Source organism: Sceloporus occidentalis, unplaced genomic scaffold (assembly GCF_023333645.1).
Source record: "Sceloporus occidentalis isolate IW3139 unplaced genomic scaffold, rSceOcc1.0.p SCAF_7, whole genome shotgun sequence".
In the NCBI taxonomy this organism is placed as follows: domain Eukaryota; kingdom Metazoa; phylum Chordata; class Lepidosauria; order Squamata; family Phrynosomatidae; genus Sceloporus; species Sceloporus occidentalis.
In genome coordinates this window covers 44,092,233-44,114,344 of record NW_028316987.1, presented here as the reverse complement: position 1 = coordinate 44,114,344, position 22,112 = coordinate 44,092,233, and the positions used below count along the sequence as shown (strand labels likewise).

Here is a 22,112-nt window from a genome sequence, read left to right as displayed (position 1 = left end):
AAACATTTTCACACTGGTTTATTAAAAACTGATAATAAACAAAACCTGTACAAAAAATAGTTGAAGTTGTGTGGCTTTTTTTTTTAAAGCAGCTATAAAGAAATTATCGCCTTGGCCCTCCTCTTCCTCGACCACGTCCTCTACCTCTGCCGCGTCCTCTGCCACGGCCTCTTCCTGCAACTGTACAAAAAAGAAATACAAATTCCTTGAAATAAACATGAAATAGTGGCATGTAAAGGTTTCACCGTGGTCTGGAACTAGTATTTTCTATTTAAAACTTCATTTATATTTTCTTTTCACTTTAAAACTAAGTTTTCACTACATATTCAACACAACATTTTTAGTAACAAAGGTTCTCTATAGTAAGTTAGCTGCTAAATAGTATCCAACCATCATTCCTTTGTCAACATGAGACAGAAATACAATATATTAAGGAATGGGGAAGGGGCCTGCTAGTGCAGTGAGATGGATCACAAGTAAACAGGTTACTTTTGCTTCATGTAGTCTAGGTCAAAACCCAGTGAAATTTGCTAAGTAGGTATAAAGCCTGTAAAATCCACTAGGACAGATTCCACAACAGCTTAATTCCCCAGTGTGTCCCCAGCACTAGGATCTCCTTCACAGGCAAAAACAGAGCATAATGATCTTTTAAGGCTCTTGCCTACAAGTAAGGAATTACAATTCTGCCTTAAAACAGTTCACGAAGGAAGTCAGAACTCCTCTGCTCCAAACATTTAAAAAGGTAACACGAGGAAAGCAAGCAACTGGCTCTCTGGCCCATATTTAACTTGACCTTTGCACCATAAAAAAGACCGTTCTTTTGGAATTTGAACTAAATAAGATGGCTTGATTTAATAAAAGGTATTAAGAGGCTAAACACATGGGCCAATAGGCGATGTCCCCCCCCCCCCCCCCCAGCCTGGCATAGTCCTGTATGGAGGATGCAAGCCAATGGCCCCAAGCCAGGATCAGCCAGTCCAGATGTCGATCTAGTAGTTCTGGTCTGACCAAACCCCCAAAGGCCCTTATGGTTTAAAAAGATTGGCTATTTGCAGTGGAATTTCCTGGAATCTCCACTGTGACAGCCGGCAGACCACAAACCTGCTTTGTGCCATAACTCTTGCATCTGCTCTGAATGCCCTAGTCCCAGCCTGTGACATTCAAAGGGAGCACCTGACCATGTGGCTGTAGGAAGACTCCCCATTACCACTTTTACAGGCTGCAGTGGGGGCCTTCCCAGGGGACATGACTGTGGTGACTCCACAGTGTGACAGGAGCCAGGCTTGTGAACACCCGACCATTGCTATGCTGGCCTAGGGACAGAAACAGGTCAGAACTGCGGACAGGATATCATGGGGTTGGCCCATGTTATCCTGCCCGTGTATATAGGCCCTAGGATTTCTAATGAAGAAATTGGAAACAACAGTAGTAATGAATAGAAATGAGAAACATAAGCACTCTGTAAGTGTGAAACATTTATATGCTGCATTATTAAAGCGTTCGGCTATTACACTACTTTTCAAAATTTAAGAAATGAACAAACAGCATGACATTGTTGAAACATTAGTTTGTGACCAGAAGGATAGGCAGGATGTGACCACCAAATCCAGTGCTACGCTGCCTAGTGAGTAACAGAACTACAAAAGTGTACAAAGGGATCTTACAGAACCTTTGAGACTAGCTGAAAGAAGGATGTCTGATAGCATGAGCTTTCGTAGACTTGAGTCTATGTAAGGCCATGCTACCATCTTCTTTCTTTTAGTCAATCTCAGAAGTGCTACAAGATCCCATTGCACACTAATTTTTCAGGCTAATACAGCTATACCTTTGAGAACTACAGAAGTTATTAAAAAAATAAGATAACTGTTAGTTGTAAAGGAACAGGTGGAGGAAATGATTGTGATTTTTTTAAAAAGAAAAACTACATCAAATGTCAAATTGATTGGGGAAAAAAGCAAACAAGCACCCTTCCAACCATTACTTTTCCAATATGGAGAAAAATGAACACATTTCAGGTTAATATAAAGAAAGAATTTTAAAAAAGGTGCTGTCATATGTATAAGAATAAATGATGTAAGCAAATATGCTTATGGAAGACAAGTTCAAATGCTCACATATATTGCAAAAATATCTACCCTTGGTAGACTGAGATGAAGTTACTAACCTGCCTCCCTTTTCTTGGATTTGACTTTTGGTTCAACATCCACCAAGAGGGTATCCAGCGGCAAGCTGTCTGGCAGAATGAAATACCTAATATTATTGCCTCGAATACTCAAAGTTTCCAGCTGGACAGGTTCTCTGTTTTTCAGGGTCATTTTCACAGCTTTCAGATGTGTATTCATACTGACATCCACTCCTGAAAAACAAAAACCAGAAAGCTTTCTATGCATGCAGATATTTAATAGTTTTATATTGCCATTTGCTTATATTTTCCAATTTGAGAGTCCCAATAATGAACACTACTATTATTTGCACGGAGAAGGGAAAAGTAGCATCCTACATGTTCAGGCATCCAACATAATTGTGGAGAAAGTGCTGCTAATCATATGGCACTTTGCCTATCTGATGTTTAACTGAGCTAAGTTAATTCTATGACACACCAAACAGGCAAACAGTGATCCAGAGAAAACTGATGTGCAGATGGCCTGCATGATATGTGCTTAAAAGCACTGGAGTGCAACAAGGGAAGGCTAGATTCAAATCCCAATTAAACTCTGCAGGGTGGCCTTTTTAATCCCAAACTTACAACGTTCTTGGAATTCTTTATGCAACAGCTACTCAGAAAAAGGTTACCTCCAAGCTTTATCCAGAAACAAATATTACATTTCTGAGATGACAAAACTGCTACTGAAAAAGAAATGTTAGTATATTTTGAGAAGACTCCCATACCTGTGATGGTTCCATGAACTTGGGTCCCGTTCTTCAGTTCAATGGTTACAGTTTCATGACTTAGTTTCATAAGAAACCTGCAATTTACAATTAAAAAATAGTATTTTCATCTTGAATATAATGCAATATAATACACAAGCAGTGTGGTGTAGTCATTTGAATGTGGGACTACAACTCTGGAGATCAGGGTTTGAATCAGCCAATATGGAAAGAGTGTGTCATTCTGTGAGAAAAGATAAGACATATATTCATGAAAGTCTGTAAGAACATCAATGGTGTATTTAACTTCTGAAGAGAAATCTTGTCAGGTTAAAGGCATCTAGAGGCTTGTTATTGCGAGCGTAGAAAAATTTAAACCTTACTGCAAGATTTATATCCAAGTGTAAGAGCCATGCCTTAATTTATATCCTCCATTGCAAATCTCTGGATTCTTTCAAAATGTATTCCAGTTCTATCAATTTCACGGACTAAGATTGTGGCTCCTACATAAGAGACAGAAATGAATGTGTGAAGGCTTTCCCACCAGACTATCTTCCAGCTGGGAAAAACCTTAACCACATAACTGTGCACATTTGTGCAATTCATATACCTCCTTCGTCAAAATGTTATGTGAACAAAGCAAGGCACAATGTGAACTCGGACAAGTTGTTTTTAAAAAATAATCAATGACTGAGGATTACAATATAAAACACTAAATGCTAGTATCAAATGATAAATATCCAGTCTGGCTCTGCACAACAAGATTGTTCACAGTATACAAGAGTGGTCAAATCAGGACAAGAACTGGATCTGGAATGTTATGCTTATATGGGGAAAACTGCCCAACTGTTATCATGGAATAATTATCTTTTCTGCAAAGGACAAAGCAGTTCTTCAGAAGCCCTGGATTAACATCCACTTACAGGATAGTATAAACAAGCATACAAATCGACACCAGTTAAAAGCAAGTACGAATGGCCACTTATTACTATTAGCAATAAGCAGTGAAAGGGCTTTGTATCAAGGCTCCTAGCCCACTGTCCTCATTGGGTGGTTTTAATTGTTATAATGAGACAACTCCTAACCAGCTGTCCTCATTAGGTGGATTTAATTGTTGTCAACTGCCTTGGAAAGCATTACAAGTGAAATAATACATTTAAAAGACATAAAAATAAAACAAATAAATATCAATAGCCGTTCAGGATCCTTCCTATAGGTAGCTAGTGGCTCTAAATGGGGAGGACAAATGTCTGGCTGGCAAAGAAGCTGGACATGTGTTACTCTCATCTCCTTCCTTCTCCTTGAATCCTTTCAACAGGGCAGCTGATAGGAGAATGTTTAACTGCAGCAGGCCTTCACCTGCAAACACTTCCAGATTCAACAGATGGATCGACATCCAGAAAGGAACCACATCCTGGCCTAAGGTTGGCCTATCACTATTATTTCGTTTATTAAAACAACATAAACATGACCGGAGGCAAAGGCTAAATATCTAGAAGTGGTTCTTCAATTAGTGCAGTTTTAGCACTTCATGTAACAATCTGCAACTGCAAAGATAGCCTCTTCTATGCAGCTAATGAAAAGCTTCAAGGAAACTCTTTTTCTTTGCTTCTTCTTGTTGTTGTTGTGTGCCTTCAAGTTGTTTCTGGCTTATGGCGGCCCTAAAGTGAACCTATCCTGGGATTTTCTTGGCATGTTTCTCCATAAGGGGCTTGTCTTCGCCATCCTGAGGCTGAGAGAGTGTGACTAGCCCAAGGCCACCCAGTTAGTTTACATGGCGGAGCAGAGATTCAAGCCCTAGTCTCCAGTGTCACAGTCCAACGCTCAAACCACTTCGCCACACTCTTTACTTCTTTCTTTCCGTTCGTCTCGTGTCCTCCTTTTCCAGGTCGTGTCCTCCATTTCAACCTTTTGTCCAGTGAAATACCAAAATGACCTCCATTTTAAGCATGACTAATAAGTATACTATATATATGTGTGTGTGTGTGTGTTTCTAGCCTTCATTGTGTCACATCCTCCATTCATCCTGAACATCTTCCACTTTGACTAAGGAGCATGGGTTTACCTTTCTATGAGTGTTTTGGGCTTTTATTGGGTCACGCCCTCCGTTTCCCCCCTTGAATCCCCTCCATTTTGCACTGCGCAAGGCCCCTTTATAGCCTAGTGGTTTTCCATACTAACAAGGCCATGCCTTTGAATCCTCCAGCTGACAAAGGACAGCCAGCCTTCCACATCCACAGACTCTTTTTATCACCCACAGAGTCAACCACCCACGGTTTGAAAACACCTTTAAGACAGGTAAGATTCCCAAAAGCAAGCCTTGGTTTTGCCATTTTATAAGAGGGGCATCATTTAAAACAACAACAAAAAACAACAACACTATGCCATTGTATTTAATAGCACTTGAATACCTACGAAATCTTAATAATAATAATAATAATAATTGTGTATGTATATACACACATACATATATATATATATATTATGGTTCATGGGAAGGGAGCGGGGCTCCTGAAGCCCAATGGATACCAAGGTCCCATTGTATCCAATGGCAAAACCAAGGTCTGCTTCCTTTTGTGTGGATTGCAGCCTGGAGAGAGCAATGGGGTCCCCTTCCAAGACACAAAATGGAGGCTGGAGGCAAAGAAGCCCACATCCTATGAAGCTAAGAGCCAACGAGGAGCCTCCTCCTTCTCCTCCTCTTCTTACCTCACTAGCTTCATGGCGGCAGAGAGAGAGAGGAGGAGGAAGAAGCCACGAAAATAACAACCAGGCTCCGAACCGGAAACTAGGCCGCGTCCGTTGCTGGCAGAGAGAGAGGGGGAAAGCGCTGCTACGACGACGGCGAGCGCGCGAGGCAGAGGAGCGACCGGAAGCCCCGCCCCCTCCGCTGTCCCTCTTCCTCTCGTTCCTTCCGGCGAGTGGAAAACTGGGACTGCGCTCTTGGGCGCCACCTGCCGACTGGGAGGTTCATCGCTGACTTTAGTTTCTGCCTTGTGATGATGGCCCCTAGGTCTCTTTCTTTAGAGCTTCTTTATTATTATAGCTTATTTCTAAGTGTACACAGCGCTTATATCGAATCAATATAAATATAAAGCCTGTACAATTAGCCTCCTATGCATTGCAACAGTCCTTTAAAATAGAGGTCAAATGGCCACCTGTCAATAGGGATGCTTTGATGGAGAGTTCCTGCATGGCAGAATGGGGTTGGAATAGATGGCACTTCTTGGGGTCTCTTCCAACTGGGATTCTATGATCCTGTGAAGCTGAGAGGATGTGACATGCCTAAACTCACCCAGTGGGTTTACATGGCCAAGCTGGGATGCAAAAACACTGGTCTCCAAAGTCATAGTCCAAACCACTACACCACCCTGGCCTCTGGTGCCACAACAAACTACACAACACAGGGCCTGAACAGACAGGCCAAAATAAAGCTGCTTCGGGTCACTTTGGAGGTATGCTGTTTAAATGCTGCATTATTATTATTATTATTATTATTATTATTAACTTTTATTTATAAAGCGCTGTAAATTTACACAGCGCTGTACATACAATCTTTTAGTTAGACAGTTCCCTGCCCTCAGGCTTACAATCTAAGAAGACACGACACAAAAGGATGCATGCGTCCTAAAAGGCCAGAAGCTGCACCAAAGCCATGCTATAGTCCTAAGGACTGGGGCATGGCTTTGGTACAGCTTCTGGCCTCTTAAAATGGGTGTGTCATTTAAACAGCATACCTCCAAAGTGACCCGAAGCAGCTTTATTTCGGCCTGTCTGTTTGGGCCCACAGAACACCGCACCGTTGAGCCATGATGACACTTAATAAAAGCAGTGTCAATGTTGTCAGCGGAGGTGTTTGTTGTTGCAAACCTGCAAATGGTTTCCAGTTTATGGAGACCCAAAGGCAAACACGGTCATAAGCTTTTCATGGCAAGATTTGTTCAGTGCCAGTACCTTCTTCTGAGCTGAGAGAGTGTGACTTGCCTGAGGCCCTTCAGTCGGTTTCCATGCCTGTAGCATGTAAACAGTAAGAAAATATTCCTGTTACAAACCGTACTCTGGGGAAAAGGTTTAATTCAGACATTATTATTACATGCAGTTGGGCATATTTTGTGCAGCCGGAAACTGGGTGACCTGATGTCCTAACTACAAAAGAGGACAAGAACATACTTGACCCTTCCTGACCCCACATATTTATTTTCCCCAAGTGGTTTAAAAGATTAATCCTTATTTATCCTGATTTAGAGGCAAAATAACTTGCATTTTTTCCTGAAGATATCCGCCACAGTGGAACGGTGGAAGCCTTCAAGAAGGCTTTAAAGACTTATCTCTTTCAACAAGCCTACCCTCCCAATTCCATCTAAGATTCTACCTCCTCTATTGTTTTTGCAGTTTGGTTTTAATGGATTGCTATGTTTTTAACAGTTTTTTATCTGATGTTTTTACTGTCGTTTGAATTTAATTCTATTTTAATATGTATTTTATGATGTAGACTCTTTTTACTGTTTTTACTGTTTGATTAACGACATGTACACCGCTTTGATCATTGGAAAAGCGGTTTATAAATAAACATTTATTATTATTATTATAAACAGGAAGAGAGTCAGGGTCCAATCTAGAAACCTGAACCAGTGCGTTATAGTGGTTTGGACTATGCCTCTTAGGAACAGGGTTTGAATCCTGATCAGGTATTATTATTATTATATTTAATAATATTATTAGATAATATAATATTATGCTGTGTGTAAATCTACAGCGCTATATAAATAAAGTATAATATTAATAATAATTTACTTATATCCCACTTTCCCCCCAAAATTGGGATACAAAGCCGCTTGCCAATTAAAAATATACAAAAGTGGACATTAAAAAGAGAATTAAACTAGTATAGTATTAAAACACATCACTCACTAAAAGAATGAAATGCAATATGAAAAGCAAAAGTGCTTGAAAACAGTACGTATTAAAACAGTTACAAATACCAGAACCGTAGAAAATTAAGACAATGTGGTATGATTGCAAAAAGGTATGGAAACCCATTGGGAGGCCTTGGGAAAGCCACACTCTCTCAGCCTCAGAGGATGGCCATGGCAAACCCCTCTGAGGAGACTTGCCAAGGAAGCCCTATCATAGGTTCGCATTAGGGTTGCCGTACGTCAGAAATAACTTGAAGGCACACAACAACAACAACAACAACAACAACAACGTGATTTTCAAACCCCTGGGTGGCCTTGGGGGCAGGTCACACTCTCTCAGCTTCAGGCAAAGGCAATGGCAAGCCCTTTCTGAAAAGACTTGCCAAGAAAACTCATAGTAAGTGACTTTGGGGCCAAGTCACACTCTCTCAGCCTCAGAAGAAGGCAATGGCAAGCCCTCTGAAGAAACTTACCAAGGAAACCTTATGACAGGTGACTCTGGGGGCAAGTCACACTCTCTCAGCCTTAGAGGATGGCCATTACAAACACACCTCTGAAGAAACTTGCCAAGGAAACTCATAATAAGTGACTTTGGAGTCAAGTCACACTCTCTCAGCCTCAGAGGATGACCATTGCAAACCCCTCTGAAGAAACTTACCAAGGAAACCTTATGACACCTGATTTTGGGCAAGTCACACTCTCTCAGCCTCAGAAGATGGCAATCACAAATGTCCTCTGAAGAAACCTCCAAGAAAACTTCATGAGAAATGACCTTGGGGCCAAGTCACACTCTCTCAGCCTCAGAGGAAGGCAATGGCAAAGCACCTACTTAATGAGGTTCTTTTTGTTGTTTAGAAAAGCTTTAGAGACTTGAATGTGATAAACAATAAATAATAACATTTATGCATCCACAGGAAGAGCCAGGCGGCTATATTTAATTATGGGATCTAGTGAGGCATCATTAATTATTTTAAATCAATTTATATTAAAAAAGGTCTGAGCCGAGCCAGCCAGGAGTCGAACCTAGAATCTTCTGATCCGTAGTCAGACGCGTTATCCATTGCGCCACTGGCCCTGCCTGACAAACCTTCCTTCTCAGCCGCGTTCTAAATTCCATCCGTCCTCAATTCTAACTGGTTAGAAACACACTCAGGGGGCGGGGCATTCTCGTCCAGCCCAGCCAATCAACGCCCTCCGAACATTATGAAAAGAGCCCCTTCGAGGCGGCCAATCCCGGCCGGGCTTCTATGAGGCGTTCGTAGTGACGTCACAATCCAGAGGTCCTGCCCACCAGTCATCGCCGGCTCCGCCAATCCCAGCGTCCCTAGTAAGAGGAAGCCGTTTCCGGGAAATGCTTTCCGCTTAGTTTTGTCCTGAGCGAGACGCCGTAGTCGTCAGGGCCTCCTCAGTGTGTCAGGTGAGGAGGAGGAAGAAAGAGGCATTCTAGGAGCGGAGATGGCGGCGGCAGGGGCAGCCTACGAGAACCTGAAGCTGTGAGTACGCTCCAAGTGAAGGGAAAGGGCATCTCTATACCGCTTCCTCAGTGCACTTAAGCACTCCCTAAGCGGCTTACAATGGGTCCTCATTTTAGCCACCTGCAGAGGGATGCCGGGCTGAGCCGACCCTGAGCCCCTGGCTGGGATTGAACCCACAACCTTGTGGTCTGCGAGCGAGTGGCTGCAGTGGAGGCATTTAACCCCTGCGCCACCAGGGCTCCTTATGCACCTGCCATGCAGCCAGAGGATAAAGTGCATGCCTGCTAGGCACTCCTGATGAGTCTGCTTCTTTGGACGGCTGTCCTCTGAGGCTGAGAGAGTGTGGCTTGGCCAAGGTCCCCACCCCCAGTGGGTGCTTGTGCTCCAGCCGGGATTTGAACCCTGACTCCCAGGCATCTCTCTCTTTCCTGGGCCCTGCTTCCTACCTTCCTCCACTGCTTCCATCTTCCTATGTGTGTGTATAAAACACATATCTATGAGGCATAGATGTAACATGTATATGTGAAATACACACACATATATATCATATGTATAACATATGTATGTAACATGTATATGTAAAACACATGCATATATATATATATATAGCATTATATAAAACACACATGCATATAAAACATATGACACACACATACAGTGTATATAAAAACACATATATGGCATATATGTAACCTTTGTAACATGTATATAGCATATATATAACATTTATGTAAAACACACATATATAAAGCACACACACATATATATACCATACATATATACCATTCATGTATATGTAAAATGCACATACATAAAACACATGTATAAGGCATATATGTACCATATATAACACACATATATGGCATACTATATATATGACATACATAGATATGTAAAACACACATACATAAAACACGTGTATGAAGCACATATATATGGCATATGGGTAACATATATATGTAACACATATATGTAATATAGCACATATATATAGCATATATGACATGTAAAACACACACATATAAAACACACAATGACATATGTGTGTGTAACATTATATATAACACACACATATATAAAACACATGTATAAAGCACATACACACACATATATATATACATACTGTATATGTAAAACATACATATAAAACACCTGATACATCTATAACATATATGTAAAACACACATGTGTGAAACTTATATGACACATATACAACACATGCATATATGTAAAATACACATATTATACATACACAAGGTCGACCTCTTCACTCCCCTTCCTCTTCAGCATCTCTCCCATCCAGTCAAAAGCAACACACACACATTCATACACACACACACACACATATATATATACATGTCTCTCTGTGTTGCTTTTGACTATTTGGGAGGGAAGCTGGAGAGGAGGGAGAGTGATGCGGTCGACTTTGTTAAGCAGCAGCTGCAGAGCCCCAACAGCCAAACCTAGGAATGTGGAGGGGTAACTGTATTTTAGTATACTGTAGTATTGTGCTTTGTTGTTTCTTTCCTGACCATGCATGTCTGATGTTCTTCCCTTTGGTGAAAAGGTCATTATAAATAAATTCAGTGGCGATGATGGTGATGATTATTATTGGTTTCGCAAGGAGAAGAAATGCTCAGCGGAGGAAAGGTTGGGTATAAATGTAACGAGGGAGTAATGCGTAACCAGTTATTTGTGGTGCCATGTCGTAGTGTTTTTTTTAGGTGGGGTCTGTAAGAGTGTTTCTTCCCCGGCCTTCCTCTCCCAGTGTAACTTTTCCTCACCTTCATGGAGTGGTCTCATAGGAAACAGCCTGTGTCCTACGTTGATAGTTCATCATCCTGACCTTGTGTTGGGTTACAAGTCCCATCTTCCCCAGCAAGGAGACTTAACTGAGGATGGTGAGAACTTCTGTGTAACTCATATGGAAGGCACCAGGGTGGGGAAGTCCTATTATAAAGTGTCACAAATTATGCTTTTTCTATAGTTTATGAAAAGTAGGACAACTTGCGCCAATGCTTTCTGTAGTCATTCCAGTATTTATAATGGAATTAAAGAGCAAGAAGGATTGTATTCTGTTCAGTACTGAAGCCTGTAGGAAAAGCCTGCTGCTCTTCTTGTTTTTGAAGGTGTGCTTTTGGTGTTCTCGTTCTTAAATTATATTTTACTGTTTTAATAGTATTTGATGTTAATAAAAGATGCAGGGTGGGTTAAAGTAGTTTAGCAAATAAATAAAAATAGCCTAAACTAAAAGTTAGGGCAGAAGTGTTGGAAATGTCAAGAGGAGGGAGCATAAGCATTTTCAGGAGAAAGATGACTGAGGACATATCATGAAGAGGTTTTGTAAACATCTGTCCTTCCTGTTGCTCAGAGAGAAAATTCACCATCTCATTTTAAACGTATTTACACAGAGCTGTCAAATGTAATTTGTGGAGTTAGCCTCCAGATAAGCACACTCAGAAGTGCCTAGTTAGCATTTACGTTATCAGAGGTAGTGATACTGTTTACCACACAGTCTTCAATCTGTTTAATAATGGATGACCAAACGAATTTCACAAGTGCTCGAAATATATCTTCTTCGTTCTCTTATCTTCCACTGAATTGCTGAAAGAATTAGATACTTGTGTGGTGGCAAAAATGTAATTTCCACAAGTGCTAGAAATTAACACTGTGGAATTAATCAGTGTGTAATTTAGTATGTTTCGCAATTTCAAATGGGGGAAAGCATGCAAATCTGTACTTAGATTCCCGGCAACAGGTGAAACCACTTTTTTGTTGGCTGTTATATTTTTACTCTGGGATAAAGCCAAAACCAGAAGGCGACTTTACTGTTGCAGTATCGTTTGCCAACTGTATCTTCCTTAAGAAAGATCTCCATTGTGCTCTTCTTGCCTTGTTCTACAACTCTGTTTCCAGTTTCTCAAACCATGCTCAAATGACGCTGTGCAATAATCTTGGAATGGAATGTTCTACCTTCAAGACAGTGAGAACTTAGATTAAACAGTTCAGTGGCCTGTTACAGACAGCCAAAATAAAGCTGCTTCGAGTCACAGTGGAGGTATGGTGTTTCAATGATGCATGCATCCTAAGAGTCCAGAAGTCGCACCAAAGCCATGCTCCAGCCCTAAGGACTGGAGCGTGGCTTTGGTGTGGCTTCTGGACTCTTACGACACATGCATCATTCAAACACCATACTTCCACTGTGACTCGAAGCAGCTTTATTTTGGCTGTCTGTAACAGGCCAGTGTAAACTGAGCAGTATACTAATGATTCTGGTATAAGTAATGCAAATAACTGATCCTATTTAACTTTTTAAAACCTTTGTATGTATGAAGCATCACCAGTAGATCTGCTTCTCAAACAGTGTAGCAGGTACAAGGGCCTGTTACAGACTGCCAAAATAAAGCTGCTTCGGGTCTCTTTGGAGGTATGCTGTTTAAATGATGCATGCATCCTAAGAATCCAGAAGCTGCACCAAAGCTGCCCTCCAGTGCTTAGGAATGGAGTGTGGCTTTGGCGCGACCTCCGGACTCTTAGGACCCATGCATCATTTAAATAGCATACCTCCAAAGAGACCCGAAGCAGCTTTATTTTGGCAGTCTGTAACAGGCCAATACCCTTTTTTAAAAACTCAGAAATAAAGATGTAGAGAGATCTTGTAGCTCCTATGAGAGTAACGGCTGGTATAGATCAGCAAAATATGCCGGCTTCCTGGCGGCGTGGGGTGTGGCGTATGGACAACATGCCCCAAAGCCAGCATTATGCTGCCCCGCTACCCACATGGGGGCAGCTTTTTGGTGGTCTGGTGATGTTGCGTGCCACAGGGAGCACTGAAAAGCTGCTTTGGTGGCGGAAAATGTGGCTTTTTTCTGGCGCAAAAACAAGTGGGATTGTACCACTTCTTTTTGGGCTGGAAAAACACCAGATTGGGGCCACATCATGTGGTTTCTGTGGCCCCAATGCGGCGATCAAAAGGGCGTCATCAAGCTGCTCCTTCAGGGCCATGTTTCAGCCCTAACTGAAATAAAGAAGTTGGTAGCATGAGCTTTCGTAGACTTCACTCTACTTCCTCAGATGCATGTAGAAATAAAGATACAGCGTAGAGTATTTGTTGCACTTTATAATCTTCTAGCCATTTTCCAGTTTGCTAGAATTGCTGGCTTTTTTTCTCTGCAGTTATTGAGACCATAATATAATTGTTGTTAACTTGAGTGTGATTATCTGTTTTGCTACTAGAGTAGCAAGGTTAGCAGATCAAACCCATGACTGTGAAAGACACTGACACTGCAACCACTATCACCAGTTCAGGTCGCAGCAGCTGCAAGACCAATGTAGTCACTCTTATGGCAGGCTGGGTGGTTGGTTCTGTTGGTTTGCAGCCTGGCTGTCCTGCTGCAGGTGATCCTGGGAGAATGAAGAAGGATGAGAGGTACGTTGCATGAGAGACTCAGCTAAGGGTGAGTGTGGTAAAGGAGAAGGAAAGGACGCTCGCGACAAAGAGTCCAGCTCCAAGAGAAGCCACAGCTGGGGAAGGAAAGACCCTTTGCCATGGTCACCTTCCTAAGTTGCTTCAAAAATTGCTTCCCATCTGGAGGGGTAGCGTGGGTTTTAACTTGGCAATGATTGTTTCCAATAGCATCAGCAACTCTGCAGGTGGCAGTAGGACTTCATATAGGAAGTAGGTATGGTTAAGGCAGGCATCTTGCTAGAGGACCTGAGGAGACTTGGTTGCTCTGTCTGGAGGGAAGCTGAAACTGAAGACACCTGGGTTGCAGAGACTGTGTTTGGCTCCTCCCAGCTGCAGGTATTGTTCAAGCAGGCATCTTGCTGGAGGCACACACTTCTTGGCATGAAGGGAAGGATTCTTAGCCTAGGGCCACAGCAAAGGACCACTTTCTCTAAAGAATCCAGATTGAATGGAAAGCAGAACAAGCCTATGCCAGAACAGCATGTTTACTCTCTAAATAACAGAGCACCTATTGAGAAGGTAGAGGTAGAGAAGGTAGAATCTAGGGAGCTAACTGAGGCAAGTACTTGTGCAGTTTTCAGGTTGTTCAACATGAGGGCAATCACTTGTGTGTTAAACCCATGTTCATCCTGGCTAATTAAAACTTCCAGAGGAAGACTGGCCCTTGGGGTGGTGGAGGTTGTAAATTCTTCTTTGAAAGCATTTCGAAGCATTTCATCCACCTCCCCTAGGTAACTATCAGACACCTATAATCTCTTCTTCCTAAGTAAGGTGCTAGAGCGAGTAGTGGCAACACAGCTCCAGGCTTTCTTGGATGAAATGGATTACTTGGAGCCATTCTAATCAGGATTCAGGCCTGGTTATGGGACAGAAACATCTTTGGTCATCTTAGTGAATGGTCTACACTGGGAGTTGGACAGTGGGAGTGACTCCCTGATGGCCCTCCTGGATCTTTCAACAGCATTTGATAGCATTGATCAAGGTATCCTTCTGGGCTGTTTGGTTAATATGGGATTTGAGGGCATTGCTTTGCAGTGGTTCTGGTCTTTCATGGCTGAACATTCACAAAGGGTGGTAGTTGGGGACTGTTGATCCTGAGCCTGTAGGATTCCGCAGAGGTCAAAGCTGTCCCCTATGCTTTCCAACATCTACATGAAGCTTTTGGGAGAGGTCATATGGAGCTTTGGGCTTCATTTATTTTATTTTATTCACTTATATCCCACCTTTCTTTTGCCCTGAAAAATTAGTTTTGTTACTTGGGGGTGTTCTTGGAAGGCTAGGCTGATGAAGTGGTCCGGAGCATTTGCCCAGCTTCAGCTGGTGTGTCAGCTTTCTCTTTCTTAGGGAGGGCAGATCTTGCCACAGTGGTACATGGCTTAGTTATCTCTTGATTAGACTACTGTAATATGTGAGGCTGCCCTTGAAAAGTGTTTGAAAGCTGCAGTTTGTGCAAAATGCAGCAGCCAGACTGATGTTAGATGTGCACAGACAGCTCTTGGTATATGTAGGGTCTCATTTTGGACATCCCCCCCACATAATAAAATTTGTGTGACCTCAAGTCCCATTGTTTGCAATGGCGATGTGATGCACATGTGAAATATATATATGGATGAATAGAAGGTTTAGCACATTTTGACAACTTGAAGACAATTATATACACTATTGCACCTAAGAAATTGATAGCAATATGAGGTGAATTTAGAAGGCCCTCCAAACAATTCTGTTTCTTCTTTCTATAAATATCTTAGCAAAGCTCTTGGTATGTTTTGCTACCGTAAGACTTGTGAAGAGGCAGTGATGTAAATTTATTTTAGTGCTTTCTTACTTGGCCTTGTAATTTTTGCCTTGCTTTGTACTCTTTGTGTGTGTTTTTCGGAATAAAGAGCAGCATGAAAAGAATGTGAATTTTAAAATATGCTCACCTTTTTTGCTTTATGGCTAAATCCAGTGTTAATTCCACACATAATGGACTGACTCAAAGTCCCATATCAATTAATAATTTAACTGTAGCTGCCAAGCACAGGGTCTACTCTACATAAACCTAATGTTGGACTTGGCATAATTTCAGAGTTTGGGATTGCCTTATTTTACCTTGGAGAATTTCTCCCTTGTCATTGGGCTCAACTAAATTATCATCATTTTGGTCTACATCAGTAAGTACCTGAGAGTGCTTTCCTCTGGAAATCAATAACATGAATGCCTTTGAGTGATGGGGGAATGAGTTTTCTGTCTTCATCCTATTCTTGCTACCTTTTCCATTTGGGGAGGTACATAGTGTGAAACTGCAACAAGTTGTCACTGAAAGTAATGTGGTCGTGATGAAAATATGGGTCTTACTCTTGCATGTGTCTATAGTAAGAAATGCAGTTTCATAGAATGTCTCTGTCAGTTTCAACCTGTATTGGTGGAGTTCAGAGTTGATAATGTTAAGCCATGTCAGTTAGGTCCAAAACACATTGCAGAAATAATCTAGTTCAAGACTGCTTTAACTGCCCTGGTTCAGTACTAGAGAATCCTGGGAACTGTAGTTTATTGTGGCACCAGAGCTGTTTGACAGAGAAGGCTAAATGTCTCACAAAACTACAGTTCCCAGAATTCCCTTGCATTGAGCCAGGGCAGTTAAAGTGGTCTCAAACTGGATTATTTCTGCAGTGTGTTTTGGACCTTAGTCTCTCAACTTTAAGGTTTGTGTACAACTCTACAGAAATATAAGCCCTTGAGACTCCTGGTTCAAAAGAGAGCACTTCAATTGTGATTTACTATTTCAGTGTTCATATGGTCCCAATTCATCTTTGAGTGAAATTTCTATTTTAAGTCCCAACCAGAGCAAGTCCATCAATAGGATTTACACACATGTTTATGTACTGTTCAGCAGTTGATTCATATGGTCTACTCTAATTTGGACTAACCAGTAGAATTCAGGCCATAGTCTTCAAGTGCCAAGTATAAGGCCAGTCAAATGGCCTCCCTTTCCTTCTAGCTCATCCCCTTCACCTTACTGTTTTGCCTTCTTTCTGTTTGATATAAAAGAGAATGCAGAGAGGTAGGCTTGCCATGTTGACTCTTTAAAGTACATAGGAGCAACCCACATAGGCAATGTGCAAGTGGCCTCCTATTGCGGCTGCTGAAGTTGCATTCCTGCCAGAATCGCAAGAAAGCCAGGTTGGTGGAATGGTTTGACCATTGGACTATGACTCGAGAGACCAGGACCTCCTAAGTCATGGAAACCCACTGGGTGACCTTGGGCCTGTCACACTGTCTCAGTCTCAGAGAAATACAATGTCAAACAAACCTCCTCTGAACAAATTTTGCCAGGAAAACCCCATAATAGGTTCAACTTAGGGGTGCCATAAGTTGGAAATGACTTGAAGGAACACAAGAACAGCCCAGCAAAGAGCTCTTTGCCACCCAGGTGGAGATGTGATTTAAATGTGAAAGATTTCTGTAGGCTTAGGGGACTTGTACTTGTGCCTTCTCTGTCAAATGATGCAGGCTCCCATCTACATATGGTCATTCTTCCAGTAATGGGATATTAACATTTAACACCCAAGTTCTAATGCACTTGGAGGTATTGAGTACAGTGGACCCTTGTTATACGCTGGGGTTTGGTTCCAAGATCCCCCGTGTATAACAAAATCCGTGTATGCTCAAGTCCCATTACATATAATGACATAGCACAATGGTGTCCCTTATAAAAAATGGAAAATCAAGGTAAATTTATACTTTTTTGGAACATTTTCAAACCGTGTATGCTTGAATCCGTGTATAAAAAATCCGTGTATAAGAAGGGCCGACTGTATTCTTTAAATGTGAGCTATTGCTGCTTTGATGTTTTGTTTTGTTTTCATTTACCTACATTAATAGGGATACCCAGAGTAGAATATGTTTGAAAATGATTACGCAGATATATGAGGTAAATGGCTGAACACAGCAGCGTAAGAAAAATGTGGCAGTTGCTAATACTCCTAGAATTGCTCATGCCCAGAATGCTTCCTCAGTCTTGCTGCTGTCTGGCCTTTGGGCTCTTTTTGTCCTTTTAGACAGTTTTAAGGGCAACCTGAAGATGGATGGGTACAAGATTACCTAGAACAGGATGTGCCTTTTGGGTTTTTTCTTCTTCTTTAGTGTGTGGTAGCTGGCATTAGAATTTCCTGTATTAGAATATAATCAAGGATTCATGAGGGAAATGTGTACATTACTAAAATCAAGATTGACTACAAGGATTCTTAAATGAGACTGAATGCCGATGCTATCTTTAGATGCCATTAGCGCATCAAAGAGATAGTCCATAATGTCTTTCTTCCTAATCAGGGAAAAAGAGTAAGGTACATCTGAGAGAGAGGTTAGCATATGGAATTCCCAAGTGAGCATTAATAGCTTTAATAATGTCTCTAAAGCCCCATATGTGAAATCATTGCAAATAAAGCAATGCTATATTATGTTCGTGATTTAATTCTAAATATTACTAGAAATTTTCAGTGTTGTATGTTAGGGTTAAATAATTTTATTTTGTGATGTAAAGCAAGTCAGAAGACTGAAACAAGGTAATAAATACAATTAATAATGAGCCATCCTTTGTCACTGATGCTACATAGACCATTTCTTTGTGACTACCTTTCCTTCAGGGAGGTAATAGCTGGGTGCAAAGGCAGGCAGAGGTTGGCTGATACCCTGTTTGTGAGGTGAGTAAAAGATATCATGCATAAGCATAAGGTTGCCTCACCCTGTCTTTTGTTATCACAGTTCTTTTTATTAGTGATGAGCAAACATCTGGAATAATTGGATCAATTTCTGGGACGTTAAAGAAGAGGCAGATGCTAGATTTGAAGTGGCACAGTTTTGTCCTGTAGCTCTGCTGTAATTATCACTGTATCAGGGTCCAAGGGTCTCTTATCACTGCTGTGGCATTCCTTCTAATTCTCTTCTGTCTTCCCTTTCTGCGACATACTATAATGGTAGTAGAATGTTGCACTGAATTCTCCAACTGGGACCTTTGGTGCTACTATGAATGCTTGTAGCAGGCAAGGTTGTATTTTATCACCATATCTGTTCAACATGTATGTCGATCAGGTTTAGACACAGAAGAAGGAGGAGTGAAGATAGGGACATCAACAGTCTAAGATATGCAGATGACACCATACTACTATAGCAGAAAGCATCTCAGACTTGGAACAATCACTAAAAGAAGTAAAAGAACAAAACACAAAGGCAGGCCTAATGTTAAACATAAAGAAAACAAAAATAATAACCATAGAGGAGTTAGAGAAATTCAACCTAGATAACAAGGAAATCGAAATAATTAAAGCTTTCCCGTGCCTTGGATCAAACATTGATCAGAACGGAGACTACAATCAAGAAATCAGCGGAAGATTAGGAATGGGAAGGGCAGCTATTCAAGAACTAGACAGAATCCTAAAATGTAAAGATACACAGCTGAGCACTAAAGTTAGGACCGTCCAAGCTGTTGTGTGTCCCATTAACATGTACAGATGTGAGAGCTGGATAGTGAAGAAAGCATTTAGGAAAAAAATAATTCATTTGAGATGTGGTGCTGAAGAAGAGTGCTGAGGATATGTGGACAGCCAGAAAGAGTAACAATTGGGTCCTACAGCAAATCAGGTCTGAACTCTTCCTGGAGGCCAGAGTGACAAAGGTCCAAAATACACTGCAAAAACAGTCCAGTTTGAAACCGCTTTAACTGGCCTGGTTCAGTGTTAGGGAATCCTGGGAACTGTAGTTTATTGTGGCACCAGAGAGCTCTGACAGAGAAGGTTAAATGTCTCACAAAACTACAGTTCTCCAAATTCCCTAGCATTGAGCCAGGACAGTTAAAGTGGTCTCAAACTGGATTATTTCTGCAGTGTGTTTTGAACTTCAGCCAGATCATGAGAATAACAATAATGCTGGAAAAGGTAGAAGGCAGTAGAAAAAAAATAAGACTGCAGGTAGAATAGACTCAGTCAGGAGGAACACAGGCCTGAATCTACAGGACTTAAGCAGAGAGGTAGAAGATAGAGGGGCTTGGAGACATCTCATTCACAAGTGTTTCCATGAGTTAAGGTTGACTCAAAGGTAGTCAACAACAAAAGCAACATCCAGATATAATGAGAGCTATTGAAACTATATTGATTTGGTTAGTGATATTTGGATAGATTTACACAGAAAGCCTTCAACTCCCAACACATTTTCTGTGCTAATATAATAAAAGAAAGGCAGTTATGTGCTCTTTATGTTGCAACTTGACATGCAATAATCAGAAATCTTATGAACCACTTGAAAAATATTTCTGTAACAATTGACATGGAGCCAGTGTGGTGTAATGCTTTGAGCATTGGACTATTACTCCGTAGACCAGGGTTGAAACCCAGCTTGGCCATGTAAACCCATTGGGTAAGTCACACTCTCTCAGCCTCAGAAGGTGGCAATGACAACCCCCCTGTGAAGAAACTTGCCAAGAAAACCCCATGATAGAGTTGGAAATGACCTGAAGACACACAACAACAACAACAACAACAGCAGCAGCAACAACAAACAACTGACATACCACAATTGGTATATACTTCTGTCTGATCAAAAGTTTCCTGTCATTCCTCCCATTTTTACTAACCAGCCAAGGCAAAAAGTCTAGCATTTCAAAATAATTAGCTGCTTGGAAGATAATGCAGCTAGTTAGATCTCTTCTCCCTCTCCCAAACTAGGTAAGGCAGCTTGCTTGCCTTTTATAACCCATTAAGCCTAGGCAGGTAGACAGGATACTGGTAAATGAAGGCTGAGCAGCTGGAAAGACAGACCTTGCATTGGATAATTAGTTCCCCTGAAGCTTCAAGTTCAAATGCAAAGCATATATTTGTTAAAAATAGTACAAGAGACACAAGGGTGAAGGCCAATGGCAAATTAAAAGCATGTGAGCTATGCTCTTGAAAGCAAAATCTTTGCAATGTAGGGACAATTGAGATAGGGGTGGACAACTGCCAGGAGTGTACATAGTCCTGCTAGCACCCCACAGAGGAGGTTTTTGCCTCCAAATGGCTAATAGTACCCACCAAAATTTTGTTGTGTGGACACAATTGGCCATTTTGGTACATTTGCAGGCATTTTCGTTTTCCTCACTTTTTACAGGTGTGTACAGAAACCAGGAAATGATTGGAGTTATGAAGCTGTACAGCTCATTCTTATCTTAAGCCAAACCAGTATAACTTTGGTCTGAGAATGTGCTAGTGTTAATTGGAAAGAAAATGCTTTTAGTGTAAGATACATACTACTGACAGCCAGAAAGTTTCCTCTTTTGAGGATCTGCAAACCCCTGCAAAAGGTTATATTTTCTAGTAGGCACTGAACACTGAAGTGCCCTACAATGTCTACTTTTTTAAAACTACAAAGCATCCTAGTACAAGATGGCTGGTAGTCAGAAAATCATGTTTTCTGGTGCCAAGCAAGATGGGTAAAAACTGAAAAGGGAAAAGCCAAGGGACATACAAAGACAGGCCAGCTTGAGCTGCATATCTTTTCCAGGCATTGAATTGCTCCTTCAAAATCCTCTTTGTGCTCAGGTGATATAAATCTGTCTGAATAAGTGGTCAGTTCAAGCATCAAACAAAGCAAACTATATTAAATCAGGAGCTTGGCCATTTTCATCATTCCAAAGCTGTTTCAGGCTCAGAAGTGGCCTTTTTCAGGCCAGCAAGTAACACAGAATTTTTTTTTGGTTTTGAAAAATATCCCATGGGCCTTAAAAATGAGGGAAACATGGCAAACTAACTGCCAGAGCACTTAGGAGGCATAGGGGGTAGTTGGAGTTTAAAAAACAAATTTGAAGGGCGGCCCTTCAGGGCCTTGAGAGGCTGCATGTGGTGTTTGAGCTGCACTTTCCCACCCCTGTGCTAAATTCATTTCCATCTAGCATGCAGACTGGATGGAGAGGGTGTTCATCCATACAGGTCCATTTATGTGATGATGCTAGTAGTGCATTTTGCACATCTGAATCAATCATTGTGGCAAAGTGCCAGACAGGTTATGTGTACACCTGATACCACTTCAAGCACCAGAGACAGACTTATTTAACTATGACTGACAGGCACATGGAGACTAGGGGCCCAAACAGATAGGCCAAAATAAAACTGCTTCAGGTCACTTTGGAAGTAGGCTGTTTAAATTATATGCGCATCTTAAGAGGCCAGAAGCTCTGCCAAAGTTGCGCTCCAGTCCTTAGGACTGAGCATGGCTTTGCTGTGGCTTTCGGCCTCTTAGGATGCATGCATCATTTAAATAGCATACCTCCAAAGTGATACGAAGCAGCTTTACTTTGGCTTGTCTGTTCGGGCCCTAAGTTATGAATTGAACTGCATCTGTTGGTAAAAGAACCATATAGAACATGCTTGAGAGATA

General features: G+C 41.4%; 2 protein-coding genes and 1 non-coding gene across 4 annotated transcripts in view; 1 reads left to right on the top strand and 2 right to left on the bottom strand.

The window, feature by feature from the left end:
- On the bottom strand, nt 1-8,863 carry SNRPD1 (small nuclear ribonucleoprotein D1 polypeptide). Of its 2 annotated transcripts, none has more exons than XM_089532781.1 (4): nt 8,808-8,863; nt 2,890-2,966; nt 2,165-2,356; nt 1-180 (listed from the first exon to the last, which is right to left on the bottom strand). In XM_089532781.1, exons 1-4 carry the CDS (start codon nt 8,843-8,845, stop codon nt 104-106), a joined length of 384 nt encoding a protein of 127 aa, XP_089388907.1. In that variant the 5' UTR covers nt 8,846-8,863; the 3' UTR covers nt 1-103. The 2 variants fall into 2 exon arrangements, with proteins under 2 accessions (XP_089388907.1, XP_089388908.1); XM_089532782.1 differs by lacking the exon at nt 8,808-8,863 and adding an exon at nt 5,578-5,747.
- Nucleotides 8,787-8,859, bottom strand: TRNAR-ACG (transfer RNA arginine (anticodon ACG)). Its single transcript has one exon. It is a non-coding gene; the product is annotated as a tRNA-Arg (tRNA).
- Nucleotides 8,864-9,175: 312 nt separating the features above from the next.
- Nucleotides 9,176-22,112, top strand: part of SACM1L (SAC1 like phosphatidylinositide phosphatase) — a 36,472-nt gene continuing 23,535 nt past the window's right edge. The window contains exon 1 of the mRNA XM_089532779.1: nt 9,176-9,277. Coding sequence (XP_089388905.1) covers nt 9,240-9,277 — 38 coding nt within the window. The 5' untranslated portion in view covers nt 9,176-9,239. The remainder of the gene's footprint in view (nt 9,278-22,112) is intronic.

Coding starts and splice junctions, on each gene's coding strand:
- SNRPD1 (XM_089532781.1), bottom strand. CDS start 8,845: ATGGATAACGCGTCTGACTACGGATCAGAAGATTCTAG. Junction 2,357..2,889: donor AGTTCATGGAACCATCACAG/GTATGGGAGTCT, acceptor TTTGTTTTTCAG/GAGTGGATGTCAGTATGAAT. Junction 181..2,164: donor ATCCAAGAAAAGGGAGGCAG/GTTAGTAACTTC, acceptor TTTTTTGTACAG/TTGCAGGAAGAGGCCGTGGC.